Source organism: Astyanax mexicanus, chromosome 3 (genome assembly GCF_023375975.1).
Source record: "Astyanax mexicanus isolate ESR-SI-001 chromosome 3, AstMex3_surface, whole genome shotgun sequence".
Classification (NCBI taxonomy): Eukaryota; Metazoa; Chordata; class Actinopteri; order Characiformes; family Acestrorhamphidae; genus Astyanax; species Astyanax mexicanus.
The window spans coordinates 12,670,692-12,692,638 of NC_064410.1; the positions used below are offsets into that span (position 1 = coordinate 12,670,692).

Here is a 21,947-nt window from a genome sequence, read left to right on the forward strand (position 1 = left end):
AAATGCCTGTTAAGAGGCTCAAGGACCTTAACACAGTTTCATTTTTATTATATAATTTGTAAAATTCAATGCGGAGGTAAATTCAAGACTAGATTTGTAGTTTTGTAATTGCTTTTTCTTTAAAAATTGCTTTTTTCTTTGTCTTCTGCCTCACCCACTACTCCTTAAATGATAAGCTCATGCAGGTTGCCAGATTGACACACAGTGCCAGGCAACAACGTGTCTTACTCTGTACCTGATTAGTGAATATACATGGTTCAATGTCCAAAATGCCCGTCTCTACTACACTAGTGGTGATGATAAAATCACACAGCTATGGTTGTCAACTTTACTAAAACGTAGTGATTACCTGTTTAGCAGAAAAATAGCTATTCAGTTTAGTTTATACCTGGCCACCATAGGCGTGGAAATAAAAATGTGGGAATGGCGGTGGGCAAATTGAGTGGATTAACCTACAAAGATTTCCGTGACGTACTGCACAGTTCAAATAGAAAAGTACTGTCTGAAGCTCTGCAATATTGGTGACACATTCTGATCATGTTGAGTGTTACTTCAGAAAATATATATCATTCCTAATGGTCCTTTATGGTGATGAAATCTGAGAAAAACTGTGTTTATCACTACTAAACTAGGTTTGGAGTTTTGAGATGAATCCTCCCATTCCTCCTCACCTCCGGTTTCTCCTCAGTCTTCACTTCCTCTTGTTTGGTGGTCTCTGTAATTGTGGGTTTGCTCTCTGCCTCGTGATCCTCTTCCTCCTCCTCTTCCTCAGGCTGTTTGACCTCCGTTTTGATCTCAGCCAGCGAGGGGCCGTCAGCAGCGGGCAGCGGGGGCTCTGGAAAACCAACCGAGGCTGGAGTGGACACCTGCCCATCTGCCGCCAGGGACGACTTCTGAGACAGCTGAAGAGCAACACAGTCAGGAATCAGCCAATTAAAGATCAGTCACACAGGAAGATCAAATCAAGAGAAAAAAGAAATAATACAGCACAAAAACATTACATTCTCCTCTATTTTTAATGCAATCATTTAGCCTGTCAAAGTTAGCAGGGGATTCAATTAAACTAATAAAAGTTTTTATTGGAAGTGAGTGCCGTTGAGTGCCGCTCCACCTGCTGTGAAACTTACCGGTGATTGTGGGTGAGCGTTTAGCCCTAAAGCATTCTGGGAAGGTACAGATGATGCCAGCCCCAACTGAGGGCCTCCGGAAGCTCCGCCCCCGTGTGCCTGTGTTGGGTGCTGCAGCTGATTTGCTTTATCTGGCTGCTGTTGAGGCGGCTGCTGCTGCTGTTGAGGCGGCTGCTGCTGCTGCTGCTGTTGCTGTGGGGCGGGAGCGGCCATGCCGGCCGAATTGGGCGTGTGCGGCTGGGGCGTGAGGCTGCGGGGCAGCTGGGGCGGGGTCTGATGGGGGTTGGGTGTGAGACTCCTGGCAGGAGACGGGGTGCTCTGCTGCAGGGGTGGAGCATGTGTGTGGGTGTTGGGAACTTGAGGACAGTGGGTGTGTGAGTTAGGGGGCTGCGCGGAGGACGGGAGGGTGGAGGAGGGTCCCAGAGGGCCTGGGACAGTGGGCGGAGTCTGAACGGCTGGACTACTGACTGGCAACAATGGAGGTGTGGACATCTAAGGAAGGGAGAGAGAAAGAGAGATATTTTAGATTTTAAAGGACTAGGTAAGGAACATTTTCACTGTACTATCATTTTTACTTTTATATCTTAAAGCACAAGTGTAAATAAGTCACACATTTAACACAGACGCACTTCTGAACATTTTAATGAAAAAAGAATTACATTTTACTAAACTCATACATTAACATACTAAATACATTTTAAAAATAATTATAATTTAAAGAATTGTAATGAAATCACAATTTAATTTAAAAGAAAACAAAACAATGGATGCAGGAATTAGAGAGATGACGCCTATTCCAGTCCTTCTACCAACAAAAAGAATGCTGTTTATTTATTTATTTATTCTGCACTACACTTGCACTGTGGTAGGTTCTTTACTACATGACTTTTTGTTACTTTGTTGTTTTGGTTACTGTTTGGATAAAAATTCATAGACTACAGAGTTTAAACTAAGTTTATAAATAAACTACATAAAACTAACATTTATTTTGCGTACACATAATTTTTTTTTTGGTTATATTTATATTGCCCTTCTCTGTAACACATAAACTTTAATTTGATCGTTGACTTGATTCTTACCTGAGGCAGTGATGCCTGTGGAGGCGGTTGGTTCAGTCCCATGCTGCCCTGGACTGGGCCAGAGACTGCACCAGGGAACTGGTTCTGACTCTGCATGAACTGGTTCTGTAGTGGAGTCATGTTAGGTTGAGCCATTCTGGGTGCTCCCTGCATACTCATCTATAAAAACAAACAAAAAAAAACATATGTTTTGTTTGATCTGTCAATATGAAACTGAAATCTAAACAAAAATCAATAAAGATATTATCCGTCAAGTTCAGGATAGAAGAAATCACTGAAAATTTCTGAGTGCATTTAATGCATTTATTTAGCTCACACAGATTTAACTGCAAGTTCGGCTATTAAAGAATTATAAAAAGTTAATTTGGGTTTAAAGGCCTACAAATTCATAGTATTACCAATGACAGTTGATTATAACAATGAAGTGTGGAATGCGGAGACCCCTGCATCAGTTTTACAGTCATTTTACACACAAACACCAGACCCAATCCAGTGTGTAAGCGTCAGAGCTGTGGAGAGCGTGTTTTATCAGAGTACAGTATGTAAGCAGCACGTGTTACTGCGTACATTACCTGGTTGAGGTTTGTTCCTATGGGCAGTGGAGGCGTTCCTCTTTGAGTCATGCCCTGCATTCCCATCTGACCAAACTGATTCATTCCTGCAGAGGTGAAAAAAAAGGCAGAGTTAATGTGTTTAAAAGTTAAATCAGGAGAAAAGTTAAAAATTAATTGTTATTATGGAAACATGCTGAGCTTAAGCACTGATTTTTTCCTTATTTAAACTGTGTGGTAGTGTCACGCCTCTGAATCTGCACACCGCCATTTCCCCAGTCCCATCTCGACACCCCAGGTTGCCAGGTACAGACAACAGCACGCAAACAGTGAACAGGTCATCACTGAGTTTCGGTTAGGTTGCTAACCACAGCTGGGTAATTTACCACCACCACTACCATAGTAGAGACTTTTGGACACTGAAACTAACATATTTCACTGATTAGCTACATGTGAATGTAAAGGTAAAAAAGGTAAGTTCTTTCCTCAGCACTTTGATTAGCTATAAAGTAACCGATTACAATAACTCATCACTGCAGCAGGGTTCATCTCAAACAAGAAGTATTAAATATTTGTGTTTATATATCTATACCTGCAGGATTCTGCATCCTGTTGACCATCTGGTTTGGTCCAGTCTGTCGGACGAGAGATGGCTCTGGCAGAGGGCCGTCTGAGAGAAGAGGAGGAGATAAGTTCATCAACACAAAACCCAAAAGCACCCCCAATTACAATGATATGAGAACATGCTTCAGCTTAGATATGTGTAGGTGTGTGCATACACTGTAGCCACTCCTACTGTAGTATAGGTTTGTCTGCTTAAATATATACACGTGTTTATACAATAGGGGTGTATGCTCTTCAGTAACACAGAAGCTGTGAAGTATCGTAGAGAATTGTCTTGCAATATATCAAGTATTGCAGAATTACAGTATCATGACCTCATCGTATCCTGAGATGCCCTTTGATTTACACCCCTAGTGCACACACTCTAAAGCCCCTGCTGTTGCAGTGTGGTGGTGAGATGCCCAGCTAACCCATCATGCCCTGTTTTTGTAGCCTGGTCCTCCTCTTCTCCTCCAGCTCCTTCTGAATCTTGTAGATCTTCTCTGCTAGAAGGTGGTAGTACTCAGCCTGGGGAAGGAGACAGGAAACAGTATGTTCTTAACTAATGAGTAATCTCAGATAATTAATAAAATACAGATAGAAATAGAGCAACAAATAAAAGTTCATATTATATAATGGAATAATGGATATTTCTTAATAAATAAAATGAAGTGAACTGTGCAGCCTTAGCGTTCTTACCCTGCTGTTGGCAGATTCATACATGTCTCCCTCTACTTTCCTGGCGTAGGCCACCAGGTTCTCCATTCTTCTGTCTTTCAGAGCTGCTGGATCTGGGGTGGGGAAGATGGCCTGTACACTGCTCACACACACACACACATACACATACATACTTTAATTTAGATTAATTCTAATCCTTTGTTAGATATAGACACTGTTCCAGATGAAAGTGAATGAATTCTGATATTGATTATTTAGGCAGAAGCATCAGTGCCATATCTCTGTGTGAATGTGTAGCTCAAAGGACTGGTGGTTAGCTTGCTGAGACCTGGCTTGTTTGATGTGGCTGCACTGGTTTGAACGTTATAACTGAACCTACAACTTGCTATTCTGTATGAGTGTGTGTGCGCGCGTGTGTATTACTCACAGTTTGTGAACCAGGTGGTTGCGGAGGTCCTGTGTAATGTCTTCGTGCCAGTTCTTCCTCATTCCACCTGCAGAGGGTGGCGCAGCCACAGGTATAGAACTCATGGCCCCGACTCCTGCGCCCTCACTCATCAGACTGAGAGGGAAAAGGAGAGGGACAGAGAGAAGACAAGTCAAATAAATGGCTAGATTACCTTAAATACATATGGGCTGGAAACGTTTTATCCCTTTAACTTCTGTTTAAGCTTTTGCACTTCTCCGCAAAGAAAACTGACAGTATGGGAACAGTAATGTCATTTTATTTTGTATTCTGTTTAATATTAGGTTTGAGCACTGCTGCATGTCTATGCATGTGTGTAACAAGCAGAGGGGTATAAGCAGATTGCCCGTGTTGCCAAGCTAACAATTAACGTCTGGCGACTGACTGTTGTCAGGGTTTTAATCAGTTAGCGGCACACGTTTTTCCGTTGCCAAGATAGCAATATGCCAGAAAAATGTACCCAACCACACACCTCACGTCCAGATAATCAAACCAAATAGCGATCACAGCTATAGATATATTCATAAGCTCCTTTGCTATTTAAATCATGCAGATACAAGGTATGAAAATAGACTGTTGATGGGTGTAAGATAGCAATGTGCATTGCAACAGGGTGTAAAGATACAGCCTGTAAAGAAACTTATGAGTAACTTTACCTGATTGTACCTTCTCTACCAATCAGCAGAGGTATGTCAGGATAAAAATTCCACTAAAACTCTGCGTCTTTTAAATGAAAGTCGTCATTCCACCATCTCAACACAAGACTGCGAAAGATTGGATGACTGTCTTTCTTGGGTCTTGAACAACATGTATCGAGTATTAGAGAGACAGACAGAAAAAGTACTCTATCAAAAAAATGACTTGAGCACTTTTTCTTGGTACTTAAGTATTTCAATTACTGGTCATGCTTAACTACACCAGGGCTTCATGCTTCTGCTGATTGAGTTGAGTGATGATGTTGAAACAATATACTGTGCAGCCTTACCTGCAATTGTGTAGAGTATGGTTTAAAACTACATACCCATGTGCGTTGTTTCGGTGTAGCAGGTTGTCTGGTAAAAGGCTGGACTGCTGATTTTGCGACTGAACTCCAACGCCACCATTAACGCCCATCGGGTTTCCAGCTGTACAGAAGGAGACTTGAATTAACAACAGAGAGAGTACACTAGAAAGGAACTTTGGATTATAAGCAAAATACAAAATAATGATTTTGTTTATCATTACTGCAGTAACAGCACTAAAAATCAGAACTGTGTTCCATTATCCACTCTCGTAGGAACTCCTACACACAGATACCCACCAACACTGTTGATTGGCCTCATGCCCGTCTGTCCAGTTACCCCTGGGGGTGTAGGGGTGGGTGGTAAGGGGTTCTGCCCACTCGTCTGTGTGCCCTGGTAGGTGAGGCCCAGAGCAGCATAGGCTCGTTCAATGGAACTTGGATCTATCTGCCCTGGGGGGTTTAAGCTGGGGGCTGCGGGGGCACCACCTGGGACAGAGCTTGCTAAAGATCCTCCCAAAGCCATACCGGCTCCGCCCAGCAGAGCTACAGAGACAGAGACAGAGACAGAGACAGAGAGAGAGAGGGAATGAAAAACATGCAGACCACTTTTAGTAACACGATTTCACATTCACCTAAACAATAAACAAATAATAAGCACAGATCTCTAAACAGGTTGATTATTGCAGAACATAAGACGAAACAAACAGAAAACTTAAACCTTAGCTTTTTAAACACATTGAGCTGCAATATGATCATATATCAGTGGAAAGATAAAGATGTGTGTGTGACCACCAAAAAAAAATTTTGTCGGACCACCTTTAGCTTCCATGCGGCACACATTCACTGTGGCATTGTTTCAATAAGCTTCTGCAATGTCACAAGATTTATTTTAATCCAGTGTTGCATTAATTTTTCACCAAGATCTTGCAGCAGCATTGATAATGGTAGAGTCTGACCACTGCACAAAGCAGCTCTTCTCCATCCAGCACATCCCAAAGATTCTCAATGAGGTTAAGGTCTAGACTCTGTGTGTGAAAATGATGATCTCATGCTCCCTCTTTCACAATTCCAGCCCCATGAATCCTGACATTGTCATTTTGGAATATGCCCGTGCCATCAGAGAAGACAAAATCCATTGATTGAATAACCTGGTCTATATTCAGTATTTTCAGGTAGTCAGCTGACCTCATTCTTTCAGCACATACTGTTGCTGAACCTAAACCTGAACAACTGCAGCATTAACTTTGAAACATTTGCTTAGTTAAATATAGGTGGCGACTTTTTTTGGCCAGGCAGTGTATTTACACCATATTGGCCATCCCTCTTTCAACTTGTTAATGAGAAAAAAAGTTAAGATTGAAATATAAATTCGGCCTATTCATGTACAAGTAAAGGTTGTGCACACGTGTGTGTGTGTGTGTGTGTGTGTACTCACACTGCTGGTTCCTCTTGTCTCCTGCGTTCTTCAAAGGCAGGCAGACGGGACAGTCGTGTCGTGTGCAGTTCTTCCAGTGAGAAATAATCTGCCTTGAAGACGCACAGTGAGCCACTGCACAGAGAGTGAGAGAGACGCAAGTGATTAACAGGAGAGTGAGAAAAACAGAAAAAGAGCAAAGCAGATAGCATGAAGAACATTTCAGAATTTCACATTTCCAACAGTAGCGATGCAAACTAATGACTATTTTAGTAGTCGACTAATCTGTGGAGAGTGCTATTATACGATTAGTAGGGTTAAAATTCTTTATTTAGTAACACTTTTCTACTTACAGTTGTATAAAAAACAGGAAATACAAAAACATAGCAGATTCATTTCTTCTGTACAAAATTTGGCACTAGAACCAAATGCTGTAACTCTGCAGTGATATTATATATCTTGGCAGAATGTAAAGGGATTCCAAGCTGTAGAGCACTAAGTTACTTTGTGTAAATGTCCTTCACTGTAGCAGTTCACTAAAAAAGTAGTATTTTTACATCACTCATTCATTACAACATATCCAAAAGGTTTCCTCATAATAGTGTCGCATTTGCAAGTCACCCCGCTGCTCATTGAGCTCCATTGGCTACCAGTTGATGCTCGCATCAAATTTAAAGCTCTTACAATCGCCTACAAGGTGATGACAGAACAGCTCCTACCTACCTGCACTCACTCCTGAAGCTTACACTACCTCCCGGCCGCTGCGCTCCTCCAATGAACGTCGCCTCGCTTTACCAAACAAACATTCACACAAAGCAATCTAGACTGTTCTCTTACAGAGTTCCCCAATGGTGGAACAAACTACCTTCCACTACCAGATCAGGAGAATCTTTTGCTATTTTTAATAAACTCCTGAAGACAGAGCTCTTCAAAGAGCACTTACTCTCCTAACACCTCTAACTAACTACCTTCTACTACCAGATCAGGAGAATCTCTCACTATCTTTAATAAACTCCTGAAGACAGAGCTCTTCAAAGAGCACTTACTCTCTTAACACCTCTAACACACTAACTACTTCTAACCTCATTTCCTTCTTCCCCTCCTTTACTCCCCTTTCCCATTATTTCCCTTCGACCTCTTTAAGCCCTATCTAAACATGTTTTACCTTTAACTTCTATTACTTTTGTACTCCATTATTGTAAGTCGCTTTGGACAAAAGCATCTGCCAAATGTAATGTAATGTAATTATTTATAGTTCTCATCATATCAGCATCTGGTTTGGTAAATCAGTGCTTCAATTTCAACAAATCAGGTGAGCTGCTGATGCAGTTGAACTCATTCACAGGTAGGCAGTCTGGGGATGTCCAGGAGAAATCTGGAACCAAGCTTTGGTCTTCAGACTAGCGCACAGGATCTTGAACACAACTCATCTGAATAAGAAAATCTTGTTTATTTTTATGTTTACCTGCATCTGTTTTAATGAGATCTAGTGCGTTTAACAGTATAAACTTTTACTGCTGAGAGAAATTATTTGAAATCAAGGGATTAGCAGCCTGTCCTTGAACATCTGTAAGTATATAGAGAATAGAGTCCAGGGGTTTTATACATTCTTCTTGCCCTCAGTTTTTAAAATGCATCCATTCAAATAACCATTCACAAGCTACATTACAGACAGACAGACAGACAGAAGTACTTACCTTGGCAGGACTTGCCAGCCTGACAGTGGGTCATGTGGTTGAGGACGTTCTTCATGGTTCTGCAGTGGGGCAGGTTGCACTGGCGAACCTCACCATTGGCCTGCTCCCTCCGTTGGCATTTATGGGCATGCAGCAGGAGTACCAGCTGCTGCTGGATCAGCTTCCTCTTCTCTGGGTCTGCTGTAGGAGGGGCGACAGCACCGCCCGGACCGGACACACCGCCCACCACGCCCGAACCAGGCTGAGGGTAGAGAGAGCAACCAAACGTATATCAAGATAAAATACATCAGTACAATTATAGCTTTCCTGGGCACCTGGGCTTTACTCAGAACCTGGATTTGACAACTAGACCAAGGCAAATATGTAATCTAAGACTGGGTATCTTCAGTTCCTTATTGAGAAATGCTATTTTATATGCACAATTTTAGGATCTCGGTACAACTGATGTGATTCAGTGTTGCGAGATAATACACGTCATTTTGTTTCTAGTTAGCAAAAACAGCTCAAAAAGACTGAAGACTAGAAATGCACTGAATATTTGGCAACCAAAAAAAAAAAATGGCACACTAAACAATGAAATATGCATTTATTTTTTATTCATAGATCAGTGATTTTTTATGTTAGAATTGTTTTAAGCAGTGTACAGTTTTTGATACTTTAGATACATTTTGTGAGTAATTATCACATTTTCTATTTTTGGTTAGAATTTAGAAAAAGGTACAGAAAAAAAAGTATTATTTGGGTCTCTGTACCCAACTCAGTACCAGTTTTGAATTAAAAAAAAAAAAAAGAAAAAAAGAAAATGGTACCCAGCCCTATTGCTGAGGTACATTTTTTACTAGAATATCACTATTTATGTAAATTCATTATTAGAAGAGCATTGTTGAAGTAACTGTTATTAGAACAGCAGAGCTGAGGTAAATTTACTGTGTTTGTGCTGGGACATAAGATTTGTTCAGTGTTCAATAAATATTTTAAAGTGTAGTTAAGTAACTGCTTTTTCTTAGAAAAGCAAGCCAAAAATACATTTAGGATATTTATTTTACTCACTTTACTCACTAATGATAAGCTGAAAATTTACAGAAAGCATGCAAAAAAGCAGGGTTTGGTATGTTTAATTTAGTTTGGTTTCAGACAAAAACTTTTATTTCTCTCCATCACTAGTAAGAAGAAGATGCTGCTCACCAGTCCAGGGATGTTCTGTCCAGGCTGGGGTTTCTTGTCCATGCCGAATTGGGCGAGGCTGTTGGGCAGAGCTGCTTTGTTCTGGTGGGGAGGAGGAAGAGACTGACCACCGCACTGACCATAGCCAGCAACATAGGGGCCAGAACCAGCACCGGGCATCATATTCATCTGAGACACAGACAAACAAAGAGAGATTAGAGATGGTCACTCATCTGTCTGCGCTAATGACTTAAGTATTTACTGATGATCTAAACAACAGTTTTCCACCACTCAGTGTAACTGCATCCAGGCCTTTAAGTCAAATGTGGATCTACTAAGTACCACAACTGGTGGGTCGCAACCAGCTTGTAAAAAATTACACTGCTCATCTAAGCATGATCTGAGAGTAACTTGGTCTACTGTCAGCCCAGACTTTGAAAATCTGTTCTGATCAAAAGTAAAGTACATACTCAATTGTCTCACTGACTTTTATACATGTAGTTGTCATGTTCCTCCTCAGTTCCTTACAAAAAAGGCTCTTAAATTGCATACATATGTATGTTTCAATAGCTTTTTAAATGCTTTTAAATGTTTGGTTTGTATTCTATAAAAGTGGAATTTTTTGCTCAGATCAGATTTGGCTGTCTTGACTGTTTACATTCACAAATGTAAGTGATCTGTATCTGTGTGTATTGTGAATGAATCTGTCCCTGAAACTCCTTACATGTGCACATTGACACGTTTATAAACGTCTCCTTTTCACCAACAACAAAAAAACTCATATTTGAGAGACGACTTGTCTCTCAATGCAGCTCATATGTGGAGCATCTTTTGCTGGAGTGGAGAGTAAACAGCTGGTCTGAAGTTCATGTTCAGGTCGAGGAGGAGAAAAAAGACCAAGCGGTTTGCTTTTGCTGTTTTTGCAGCTATAGCTGCACAGCTGCACCAAGAGATGTGGAAGTAAGAGAGAGAAGCATGTAGTGCATACGTAAAAGCAAAAAGACGCATAAATTCTGATTTGACTGTTTACATTCATGTCGCATGTCCATTAATAAGACACTCATCCGATTTGGGACCAAATATGGAAGTGACTCAAATCTGATTTGAAAAATCTGATTTGGCACATTCACACAGCCATAAAAAATGAGCCACATTAAGCAAAAAATCAGATGAGAGTCACTCCAGCCTGGTAATGTGAACGTAGTCTTAATGACCATGAGAAAATATGGGTCCTGGACTGAGAGCAGTTAAGAAAACCCATGTACTACATCTTCTCAAACAGCTGCTAACACAACACCACAGGAGTGCAACATGCTTGGAGGAGAATGCTAACTGATAAATATGTCAGCAAACAGTCAGTCGGCTGTACGGCATTACCCACACCAAGTAACTGGGAGAGGAAGGACTGTCTACCCACCCAGCAAACACTTAGCCCAGAACTGTGGAACTGAGAGCCACAGTACAGAACGGTTTAGAGACCTAAACCTGGATCTACTGAGGAGTTAAATTAAGAGCGTTCTAGAAGGAGCATCAGCAAACGGTGCAGGGTCATGATAAAGAGACTGTGTAAAATTCATTTGATTACTGCCACCATGTAATAAGTCACTTTAGTCAAATTCACAACAAGGTTTTAGGGAGTTTGGAGTGTCTGTCAATAAAATCTCAATATTTGACAGCACATGTCAATAACGTATCACAAATGAAAATGATACAAGATCACAATATCAATATTTTGTCCCACTTGACAGGTATTAAGCCTGTCGATTAAATGCCTACTCTCTATCTTACTTGTGGGTGGAGCTTCAACACCTCCTTGTGGCAACTCAGCAACTCAGTTCTTCTTTTTCTTCTCCAGTAGAGTTTCAGTTTTCAAAAAACAAATAGCTTTAGCACACAATTCAGGAATGAAGGAGCTGATCTTTACACTAAAAACGCCACATTCTGTTTGACTGGATTTCTACAGAAAGTGTGAAGGGGAACATAGATAGTGGCAATCATATTTCTTGTTTTTACCCCTACCCCTTGTTTTCAAGAGTATCTCTTCCCCATGGAACAGAGTTACATTTTGAGTCAAACTACTAGCGATTTTTCTGTGCTTGTTATGAAGAAAATGGCAATAAAACATTGCCATTTAACTACCCATTAAACTAATATAGTGGTTATCGTCATTTTTGCAAGAACAATAATAAAGTTTGTGTTTTTTTTGGTAGCTTGTGCCCACTCTTGCAAGTGATTCTCAGCCCTACATTTTAAGTGTGCCTCTGAAAAAACATTGTTTTTTGAAAAAAAATGTTCCCCTAACCTACCCTGCCTCCAACCTAACAAGAATAAGGACACCCTGCCTCCAGGTGTGCAACTGCAAAACAGAGGGGTAAAACTAAGAGTTGGGCCAAAGGGTGAAATGTGATTGGGCCGTAATATCTCAGGAATGAAGTGAAAGTTTTTTTTTTTTTTTTTTAATTTACCTTGTTCATTGCTCCTGGTTGCTGGGCTCTGAGCGTCGCCTGGCCCATTTGCTGCTGCTGTAGAGGGTCTGGCATCACACCACCATTTCCTGCCATCCCAACATTCGCTCCGGGGTAACCCATCCTGGGTGCCCCGTTCATGACTTGTCCTCCCATCATGCCTTGCGTCTGCCCATTCCCTTTCTGCCCTCCCATCATGCCTCTGTTCATGCCTGCCACCATGCCAGCCTGCATCATGCCTGCCTGCTGCTGGGAAGCAGGGTGCCCCAGACCCTGAGGTCCAGGGGATCCACTCAGCCCTCCCATCAGCCCCAAGGACGCTGGGTTACCAGGGCTGCCGGCGGCTGCCGAGTGGGCAGCGGGCGCTCCGGAGCAGAGCAGCTCAGAGAGCTGTTTGTGTTTGGCGGCGGCATCCTGAAGGGGGCCGCCCATTGTTGACTGACCCCCGCTGGACAAGCCTGAAGGAAGCTGACCAAGGTCCACCCCTCCATTAGGTAGGCCCACGTCGGACGAGTTAATGAGCTCATCTGGGAGGTCGTGCTCCAGGTCGAAGAGTGAACCAAAATCTGGAGAAAGAGAGAGAGAAACGAAAGAGAATCAAATGATGAACTGGTTAGCAAAACATTCATGAATAAAACATAATGAAGGATGATGACAATATGAGAATATCATTATCACAATATGCTTTCCTAAGCATGAGAGCAAAACCTGCATTTTTACTGGAAAACACAGCAACCTTTCAATTTGGATGGACAATATAGCATGAATACAATTACAATACTTTTCTACGATCTTTATTGTAATTATTTCCCAAATTTAACAGCGATAAATTCAACAGAAGTACTTTTTATTATCTTTACATAAACATCACTATTTACTAGTTTTACAAGTGCTAACTACTATCAACAATATGTTTAAAACTAACATTAACAATAAATCATAGTGTAAATTACAGTCTTCAATGTAGAAAGCAGGGGATTTGACAAAATAAACCCATATATAACTATTTTCTGACATCTGATAAGTTGGAGGGCACAAAAAGAGCCAGTAGAAGCTTAGTTAAAGCAATACAATCAAATCTTCCACTGTAAATGGAGAAAAGGGATGCTCAATCTATACTGCAAGATCAGTTTCCACAAGGTCCTTAAAAGGCTGCAATGATAAATTAAATTAACACAGTGTGAAAACACAGATTTTAAATAGCAGGCACAAACCAGAGCATGCAAAATGTTGAAAACACACAGGCAATAAATTTGCCTGTTTGTGATTTAGGTAAAAGTCTTCACCTTTAAGTTTTGTTGATTTGACATTTGCTTATAAGAGAGAAGCATTGGATTAAAATTGTACGGACTGTCATTTCCAGTCCCATGTAATTTCTATAAATAAGAAGAGACTAAAATACAGGAAACTCGGGTTAAATTAGTGTATTTTATAGAGCTTGGCTAAATAACGTACAAAAAAAAAGTACATTTTGACTTGCTTTAGCTACTGCACTAGCACAACTCTTCACACTCAGGGAACTTTTCTCACTGCTTGCAGCATTACCAAGCTGCCTTGCTCTTTTTTACAGGGTGGGACTTTATCTGTAAACAGATGCCATGTAGAGCATTGATTGATCTCTTCATTAATAAAGTCTGTGTGTGTACATCTGCTGCACATCATTTAATCATATTTTATCTCCTGTGAAATTGAGGTGATTTGATCAACAGCCTGATCATACATCACATTTTTTTCTAACAAAGATCTACGAGAAACCGTGGGGTTAGGGGTGGTGGTTGAAGCTAATTCCAATGTCTATTGGCATTCATTACTCTACCACACTCACAAGCTAACGTCAACCAAGACACAGTAGGCCAACACACACCAGGACAGAGCTGCATCACGCATGCAAAAACCCTCTCCATGTCCACTGTGCTGAATAATGGGTGCGCTAATAAAAACCACATGGCACACAGACCTCACAACAATCAACAAAAACGCTGAGCAAAATGGGGCCTTCATACACACTTTAGCATAGGGTGAGCATGTTGTGGATATCATCAACTTTGGTTAGGAAAATCCCAACTACTTTCCCAAAGTTAATCACAATATAATAATTTATAAGTGTATCAAAAACAAACTGGGTTTGGTATAAAACGATTGCAGAGAAAAAAACAACCAATTTCGAATTGTTTACAGTGGTGTTAAATAGAAATTGAGGTTCCAACCCTCTAAAAGTTCTCTCACAGAAAATTCTTACACCAAAAATTTATGAAACCACTATCTAAGAAAATATCTGATGAGATTTTTTTTTTATCTGACTTTTAGACCTTAGAAATCAGAGTATGCTTTTTACATGACTATTTGAATAATTATGAACATGCATGTAAAATAACTCAATGTTAAAGAGACAAACACAATGTAAATGATTAAGAATTTAGGTGCTACTTTCATCCACATTTCATATAAAACTGACTGGTTGGTTTGGATTGTAACTAAATCTGCTATATTTATGTAGCCATAATGGTCAATGCCTGGATCCTTTCACTACCATTGTCAAGTGTGAAATTTCAGTTGTATTCCCCTAGTAAAAAACTGATCAGCAGTACGATTAAATACAGAATGAACAAAAACTGTCAATTTAACATAACTGAGCCATTCTGAAGGAAAATGTTGAAGTGCATGATTCATTTCTTGAATTGCATTGAACTGCATATTGCAGTTTAGTGCACTGTGTTTACAGTATTGTGATGCTATTTGATGGCCTTATCACCAACGCATACTTTAGCAGAAGTTGGCATGCATGAAAAACAAATGTAAAACACCAAACAAACTGTACAGGACTATTCAATTAATTGCACTTTTACTATATGCAAATTCTGATTGTGGTACTTACAGAAACTTAACACATACACTGACATACTGAGTACATCAGGAACTAGTATTGTTTTCCATGACTTTTGCAGTATTCCATGAAAGCTAAATAACACCGCACTGATGTGTGGGACATACAGCTCTGGAAAAAATTAAGAGACCCCTTTTGTTTTTGAATCAGTTTTTCTGATTTTGCTAGTTATAGGCATATGTTTGAGTAAACTGAACACTGTTGTTTTATTCTATAAGCTATGAACATTTTTCCCAAATTCCAAATAAAAATATTGTCATTTAGAGCATTTATTTGCAGAAAATGAGAAATGGTTGAATTAACAAAAAAAAGATGCAGAGCTTTCAGACCTTAAATAATGCAAAGAAGAAAAGTTCATATTCAAGTTGTAAGAGCTCAGAAATCAATATTTGGTGGAAAAAGCTTGGTTTTTAATAACAGTTTTAATGCATCTTACACACTGCTTTTGGATAACTTTATGCCACTTCTGGTGCAAAAATTCAAGCAGTTCAGCTTGGTTTGATGGCTTGTGATCATCCATCTTTATTTTGATTATATTCCAAAGGTTTTCAATTTGGTAAAATCAAAGAAAATACTTTTTAAGTTGCCCCCTTTTTTCCAGAGCTGTATGTGTGGAGTCTCCTGATTGAATGTGGATGTGATGATTTCTGCGTAAGTCTCTTCTCTGTTTAGCTTTTAAATCTCAGTGACAAACAGAGTAACAAACAGAGACAAAATAGAGTAAATAATCTTAATTTAAGATGCACATAAACTAGTTTATTACAAAGCATGGTCACATTGTTTTTTTGTTTTTGTTTTTATCTATGCTGAATTATCTTTTGTGTAGGGATATTGAATACTTTGATGTTATTTGCAGTTAATTGTCTGTTATAGTATATAGCTAGTCAGGATGAGATTATTATAACACAAAAGAGCCAAAGTGACGTATGTGTCACAAACCCTTCAAAATATGCATAATATTCATTAAAGCACTTTATTCATTATTTAAAATCATTAAGTCCCTAAGTGACATATACTCAATATTCTGAGATCATCACTGCAGGATACTGTGTGAATGTGTTCATCTACCTCACCTTATTTATGGAAAGTAAAAGTGCTGAGATAAAACTAGCTGCTTCTAGAAAGTGTTTATTTTTGTTTCTATCATTTAAATGCTTGAATTACAGTGTTACGTCTGGATTTTAGCTTTAAAATATTAAACAATGAGCTAATGAGCTGCTCACTAAATTAATCTGATTCAATTTTGAACTTGATATTAATATTTAAAAATAAGACAAGGCAAGATTTTAAGGATGTTAAATTGAACTTGGTAGGCTTTCTTTGCTTCGCAACAAAATATAATAGTTACATTTGTTCCCATTACAATATTAGAACAATACAACATTAAAACAATTGAAAACATTTAATACTAATGAATGATTGATTTAATTTTAACAAAATTTTAGAGACACCAAGACAGAATAGTTAGTTATCTTAGTTTACAGTGATGATAAATGAAAGCATTCGTCTAAATATCCAATTTAGCCATCTAGCTTACAAGTTCCCCTTACAGAAACGTAACCTAGCTAGCTGAGCTAGATTATTACACCAAATGCTAACTTTATATATTCAAAATTCTGCAAGAATTTAAAAGTGTTTAACCCTAATTAAGCTTAATATTCTCTGCAATTAAATATATGTTGTGAGTGAACTTAACATTAACCCTGTTGTATTTTTCGACAGGAAAACGTTAAATAGACTTTTTAAAATCAGCCCAGTGAACACACGGGCTTAAAAAAATCTTAATCTTGTGAAAATATACGTGCACATAAAGGCTCACACGCTGGTAGTTTCCTTGTTTTTAACCTCATTTTATGGCATTTTGCCTCAACGCTAAAAAATAATGGCAATAATGGGAAGGCTAGGTTTAGCTAGCTAGCTAACAGGTTAGCAGCCAAGCTAATAAAAAAACACAAAGCCAATTAGCTAGCTTTAGCATGCTGCTAGCGGTCTGTAACTATGCGCTTTCAGGACAACAAACCTAAATTAGCCAGTTAGCTAACATTTAAAACATGGACAAGTAGTTAATTTTACTCAAGTTAGGCGCGGATAAGCGTTTAGAAGTGTGTGTAAGGGAATTAATTCGCTTAAATGTGCAGGAAAATAAAGCAAGGAGATCAATGGTAGCCAATTCAGGTCCAGAAACTATAAATCCGTGCCCTGATTTTGTTCCGACTGCCTGGGCAGCTCTGCTGCAGCTATCCGTCTATAACAGGTCAAAGCAGTCCGAGCAAAATCCTGGAGCGGAACTCAAGCTACTGGATCTGGATTCGCAAACTGAAAGGAAAATAAGGCTGAAAACAAGGCTAGCTCGCTAGTTTAGCTGGGAAAGAGCAGTCAGCCACTGATGAATGGAGCCGGGCCTGGCTGCTGGAGAAAATATATAGAGAGAAATGGTTTAAAAAGGTTTTATTCTTACCGTTTCCATCGCTTGCAGACACGGAGAGAGCCGGTGAAGAGAGTTTAGGCCTCTTGGCTGAAGGCGGACCGGAGTCCAAAACATTATCGGCCATATTTTTCCTCCACAAACGACTATTAATGCAAATAGCTACATCCACAGAGGATAGTTGAGAGGAGGAGTGCGCTCAGGATGTCCCTTTTCCCTTTTCTACAAAGTCTTGAGACTTTTTGTTTTGTTTTATTCCCTTTTTTGAGAGACGCAGGAGCAGATAACGAAAAAAAATAATTTTAAGTTCCCTTTCTCCTCACTTCAGCTCTGGACGCATGGAACAACAAGATGAGCAAGTAGAGTCTGAGAAGTCTCCCCTGGCTCTGACGTGATTTAAAGCAAATCCCGGTGTTCTGGAGAAGTTCTGCAGAAGGAAAACTGGAAGCAGTTCATTTAAAAGGCGCTGTGTGCACTCATGTAGCTTCATGAGCGACGGAGACCTGGTGATGCGACCTCTCCTCCAAGGCCGGATCCTGGATCTTCAGTGCCATAGCTTGCTGTGCAGCAGCTTTGAGGAGTCGTACGAATTGCAAAAATGGCAGCAACAAAACTTTTAACTCTCTTTGAGTTGGAAAGATCTCCTTCTCATGCAGTGCTTATGAAAACGCCCAGGATCCAGAAATCCTCCATTTGCATTGGGTCTCCATTGCAGTCAGTAAAGCTCCTAATTCCCAACATGATGCTTGCTTGTGGTGGTGTGCAATGGGTTCCTCTAGACCTAGAGGTCTCCTCCTCATCAATACTGCGATTTCCCCTCCACACGGGCAGCTTAAATTGCTACACTAGATAATAAATAAGCGTGCACAGTTCACCTTAACCGATATATGCACACACAATGCGTGTATGTGCATATGAATGCATGCACAATCCCAAAAACCAAAATATGTGGATGTTCCTGCTGCACAAAACTAGCTAACTAACTAGCTACACTACTACTTTAACACAGCAGCGTTGACAGCACTGCTGTGTACCCTTTAACAAATGGTTGAAATAGTTTGGGATGGTAAAAAGTTGATGGTGGTGTTGGTAATCCTGCTCAATATTTTTTGTTGTTGTTTTTAGAGAAGTAGTGTTTTGTGACCAAAGATCAAAAAGTGACTAGCTAAGGAGATGTGCAGGCCCTACAACTAGAGCTAACCTAACTGGGCATGTATGTAGATATGCATGCATGCACCACAGATCGTGCCCTTCCAAATGATCCAAAAACATAAAATCTTTGCAGAAACATGAAATGAGAATAGAGGATAGGTAGCTAGTTAAATCTCCCTCTCTCTCTGCCCACTCCAGAATGTGCACTCAAATGAACACAAATGCACGTCCAAGTTCACGCGTGCAAAGGAATCATTTCAGGTCAAGAAGAAAGATAGATAGATAGATGGATGGGTGGAAGAAGGATGGATGACTTGTCAGGACCAGGTCCAGGTTTTAGATGTGCACCCTTTTCAAAGCGAGAAAGATAAGTAGAGAGAGATTGCACTGCTGTAAGTGCAGAGGCTGAACACTGGGAGGAGGTGGGTTCTCCTCAGATGAGCACTGATTGATTTGCAGTGGTAAATGAAGGAAATCCTCCTGAGAGAAGCTGAAAATAAGGATGGTGGTGATGCTGGGAAGGAGAATAATGGCACTAAACGAGAGTCGCGGCTGCCTGCGTTAGTTAGTTGGTTAACCTAAGCTAGCTTGGAGAGCAGAGCAGCAGCAGAGCCTCCCATCCCAGCCCCTCTCTCACTCTCTCTCTCAGACCGAGGGCTCCACAGAAAGCTCGCTCTCTCTCTCCCAGGCTTTGTGATGCTCTGAACCCGCCTGCATTTCTCCTCTCCAGCCTCTCTCGGCTCGTCTCTCCCCGCTCCTCCACGTTCTCGGTGAGGAAGGCGGCCGGCTGTGTTGTTCTCCGCCCGTTTTCCTCCTCTCCTCCGCTTCTCGTGACCCAGTCTTCTCCTGCTCGAGTGAAATAAATCTCGCACTCGGCACCTTCTTCTCCTTTTCTCTCCCCCCTCTTCCGCCTCTCCGTCAAAGCGCCTCCGACGATTTTTCTCCTCGGTATCACGAGAGGGTCTTTTCCTCCATCTCTCGGCGGCTTTCTCTCCTCCTAGCTCGGTTCGGGTGTGTGTGGTTTTCCCCCGTTGTTTTCCCCCCTTTTCTCCGCCGTGCTGCCGTCGCGCTCCCTCGCTCTCCGCTGCCTCCTTCGCTCTGCCCTGCACTAACAAAATGGCGGCTTGTTGTTTCTACTCCTTTACCGTGGGGGGGAGGAGGAGGTACAGCAGCAGCAGCAGCAGCACAGCTACACAGAGAAAAGGGGGAGAACAGGGGGAGCTGGAGCTGGGATTTCCTCACTCTTTCACACTTTCAAGAGGACAGAGGTTTTATGTATTTATATATTTAGTAAAAAAATATATATATATACCTATTAATTAATTTAATAAATTATTTATTAAATAATTAATTGAAGGTGGTATCCACCCCCAGAAAAGAAAAATGTCACTGCAAGGAATAAAAAAAGTATAAGAATGCAAAATAAATAATATTAATAATAAAAAATAAGAATAATGTTAAGAAAAAATAACCCTAAGAATCCCCTGCACATTCATCTATCTATTAATTAATTCATTTATTAATTTATGTATTAATTTATTGAAGGTGGTAGCCACCACCAGAAAATATATATGTCACTGCAAGAAATAAAAAACACACAAACATCAATGTAAAACTAATAACAATAATATTATTAATAAAAATATTAATCCTCAGTTTAAAATAATTTAACCCTAAGAATCCCCTCTGCCTTCATATATCTATTAATTCATTCATTTATTTATGTATTAATTAATTTATTTGTTAGCCTTCTATCACTGGGGTCCTGGGTTCAAGTCCCCATCTGGGTGGAGTTTCTATATTTTTCTTGTGTATATATGGGAGTGTAAGTATGTATGCGTGACTGTATGCCCAGGATTGCTGGGTCAAGTCCTCAGTGCCCAATGCAGTCCTTCAGGTGGATGATTGTTTCCAGTTAGGAATACACTGTGTGCAACTGACTTCTTGTTGCAGACACATGACTGTAAAATATTTAAAACATTTTGTTCTGGAAATCATGTCAGAACTAGTTATATGGAACGTAAAATATTTATCGAAGCATTTGAATGGTTAAATGGTTAGAACAAACCCATAGAAGCAAATAAATCACTTTTAAAATAAGCTAGTTTTATCTCCAGAAATCTGTAAATAAAGTGAGATGAACAAACACAGATTTACACACTGTTCTGTGAGGATGATTTTAGGATGTTCAGTATATGTCACTTAGGAACTTCTTGAGATCAAGTAAAGAACAGTATGCTGTAAGAAACTTTACACAGCTTTTAAAGGGTCCGACACGTATGTCACCATGGGTTCTTTTGGGTTAATGAAGGTGGTAGCAACCCCCTGTAAAAGATGAATGTAACAGCATTAATGCAAAATAATAATCTGTTTAAAAATATGTAACCCTAACAATTCGCTTAGTCCCTGATGGCTCCCTTTATTACAGGTCCAGTGTGCTTACCCAAGCAAATCTACAAGCAGCTCTGAGTTTCAAGTATTTAATTCTTTTCATTTATTTTAGTGAAAAAGAAATTATTTTTTTTTAATTTTGTAATCGTTATCTATTTTCATTTACACACCACACAATCAGATTTTCAGGAAAATTGAAAAAATATATATTTTCTTTGTTTTTATTTTAATTGCCTTTTTTTGCAAAGTGTAACAAAAGTAAGTTGGACTATCATCATATTTTAGTTACAAGATGCAAAAAATTATAAATTCTGTTTGCAAAAGCATAAATTAAATAATATAAATTGGAACACTGGATAAAACCCTGTTTCTTCTTTACTTTAATAGTTGGGAAAAAATAAATAATGAAATTTTACACCCAATTTCTATTTTCAAATTTAGCCTGAAACGTTCAGAAGATTAGAGATTCAAGTAATTATAAAAATTAACAGATTTTCCATTTTTTTAAAATAAAAGAAAACAAAGCTTTAAACAGTCATAATATAACCTTTATCTACTAATAGACTTCTGTCCTCAGGTTAGATTTGGGAAATCCACCATGTATAATAAGGCCTGAGTTCACAATGATTTTTAGGAAAAAAAAAACCTGCCACATACTCACACTGTTTTAAAAAAAACAATCCAAACTAGTTTCAGTTCCACATGTAAGCATGTATGTAAAGAGGCCTCTTAATGGGATTTTGGAAAATCCAGATTTCGCACTTAACGTGGTTAAAGTAAATGTTATAAGTGTTGTACAAAGAATCGTGTTTATAATAGAAATGTGTGATTCTAAATATCCTTTGTAA

General features: G+C 39.6%; 1 protein-coding gene across 5 annotated transcripts in view; it reads right to left on the reverse strand.

Annotated features, from left to right (window-relative positions):
- Positions 1 to 19,833, reverse strand: part of ep300b (E1A binding protein p300 b) — a 47,129-nt gene extending 27,296 nt beyond the window's left edge. For 4 of the 5 annotated variants that reach the window (XM_022682941.2, XM_022682940.2, XM_022682939.2 and 1 more), the window contains exons 1-15: positions 17,590 to 19,832; positions 12,248 to 12,813; positions 9,804 to 9,971; positions 8,619 to 8,859; positions 6,943 to 7,056; positions 5,805 to 6,050; positions 5,526 to 5,628; positions 4,466 to 4,600; positions 4,060 to 4,177; positions 3,792 to 3,888; positions 3,350 to 3,427; positions 2,779 to 2,864; positions 2,207 to 2,365; positions 1,128 to 1,619; positions 672 to 902 (exon numbers count right to left, since the gene is read on the reverse strand). In XM_022682941.2, coding sequence (XP_022538662.2) covers positions 672 to 902; positions 1,128 to 1,619; positions 2,207 to 2,365; positions 2,779 to 2,864; positions 3,350 to 3,427; positions 3,792 to 3,888; positions 4,060 to 4,177; positions 4,466 to 4,600; positions 5,526 to 5,628; positions 5,805 to 6,050; positions 6,943 to 7,056; positions 8,619 to 8,859; positions 9,804 to 9,971; positions 12,248 to 12,813; positions 17,590 to 17,683 — 2,928 coding nt within the window. In that variant the 5' untranslated portion in view covers positions 17,684 to 19,832. Of the gene's footprint in view, positions 1 to 671; positions 903 to 1,127; positions 1,620 to 2,206; positions 2,366 to 2,778; positions 2,865 to 3,349; positions 3,428 to 3,791; positions 3,889 to 4,059; positions 4,178 to 4,465; positions 4,601 to 5,525; positions 5,629 to 5,804; positions 6,051 to 6,942; positions 7,057 to 8,618; positions 8,860 to 9,803; positions 9,972 to 12,247; positions 12,814 to 17,589 lie in introns of all 5 variants that reach the window. The other variant, XM_022682938.2, reaches the window with a different exon arrangement.
- Positions 19,834 to 21,947: the final 2,114 nt, after the last annotated feature.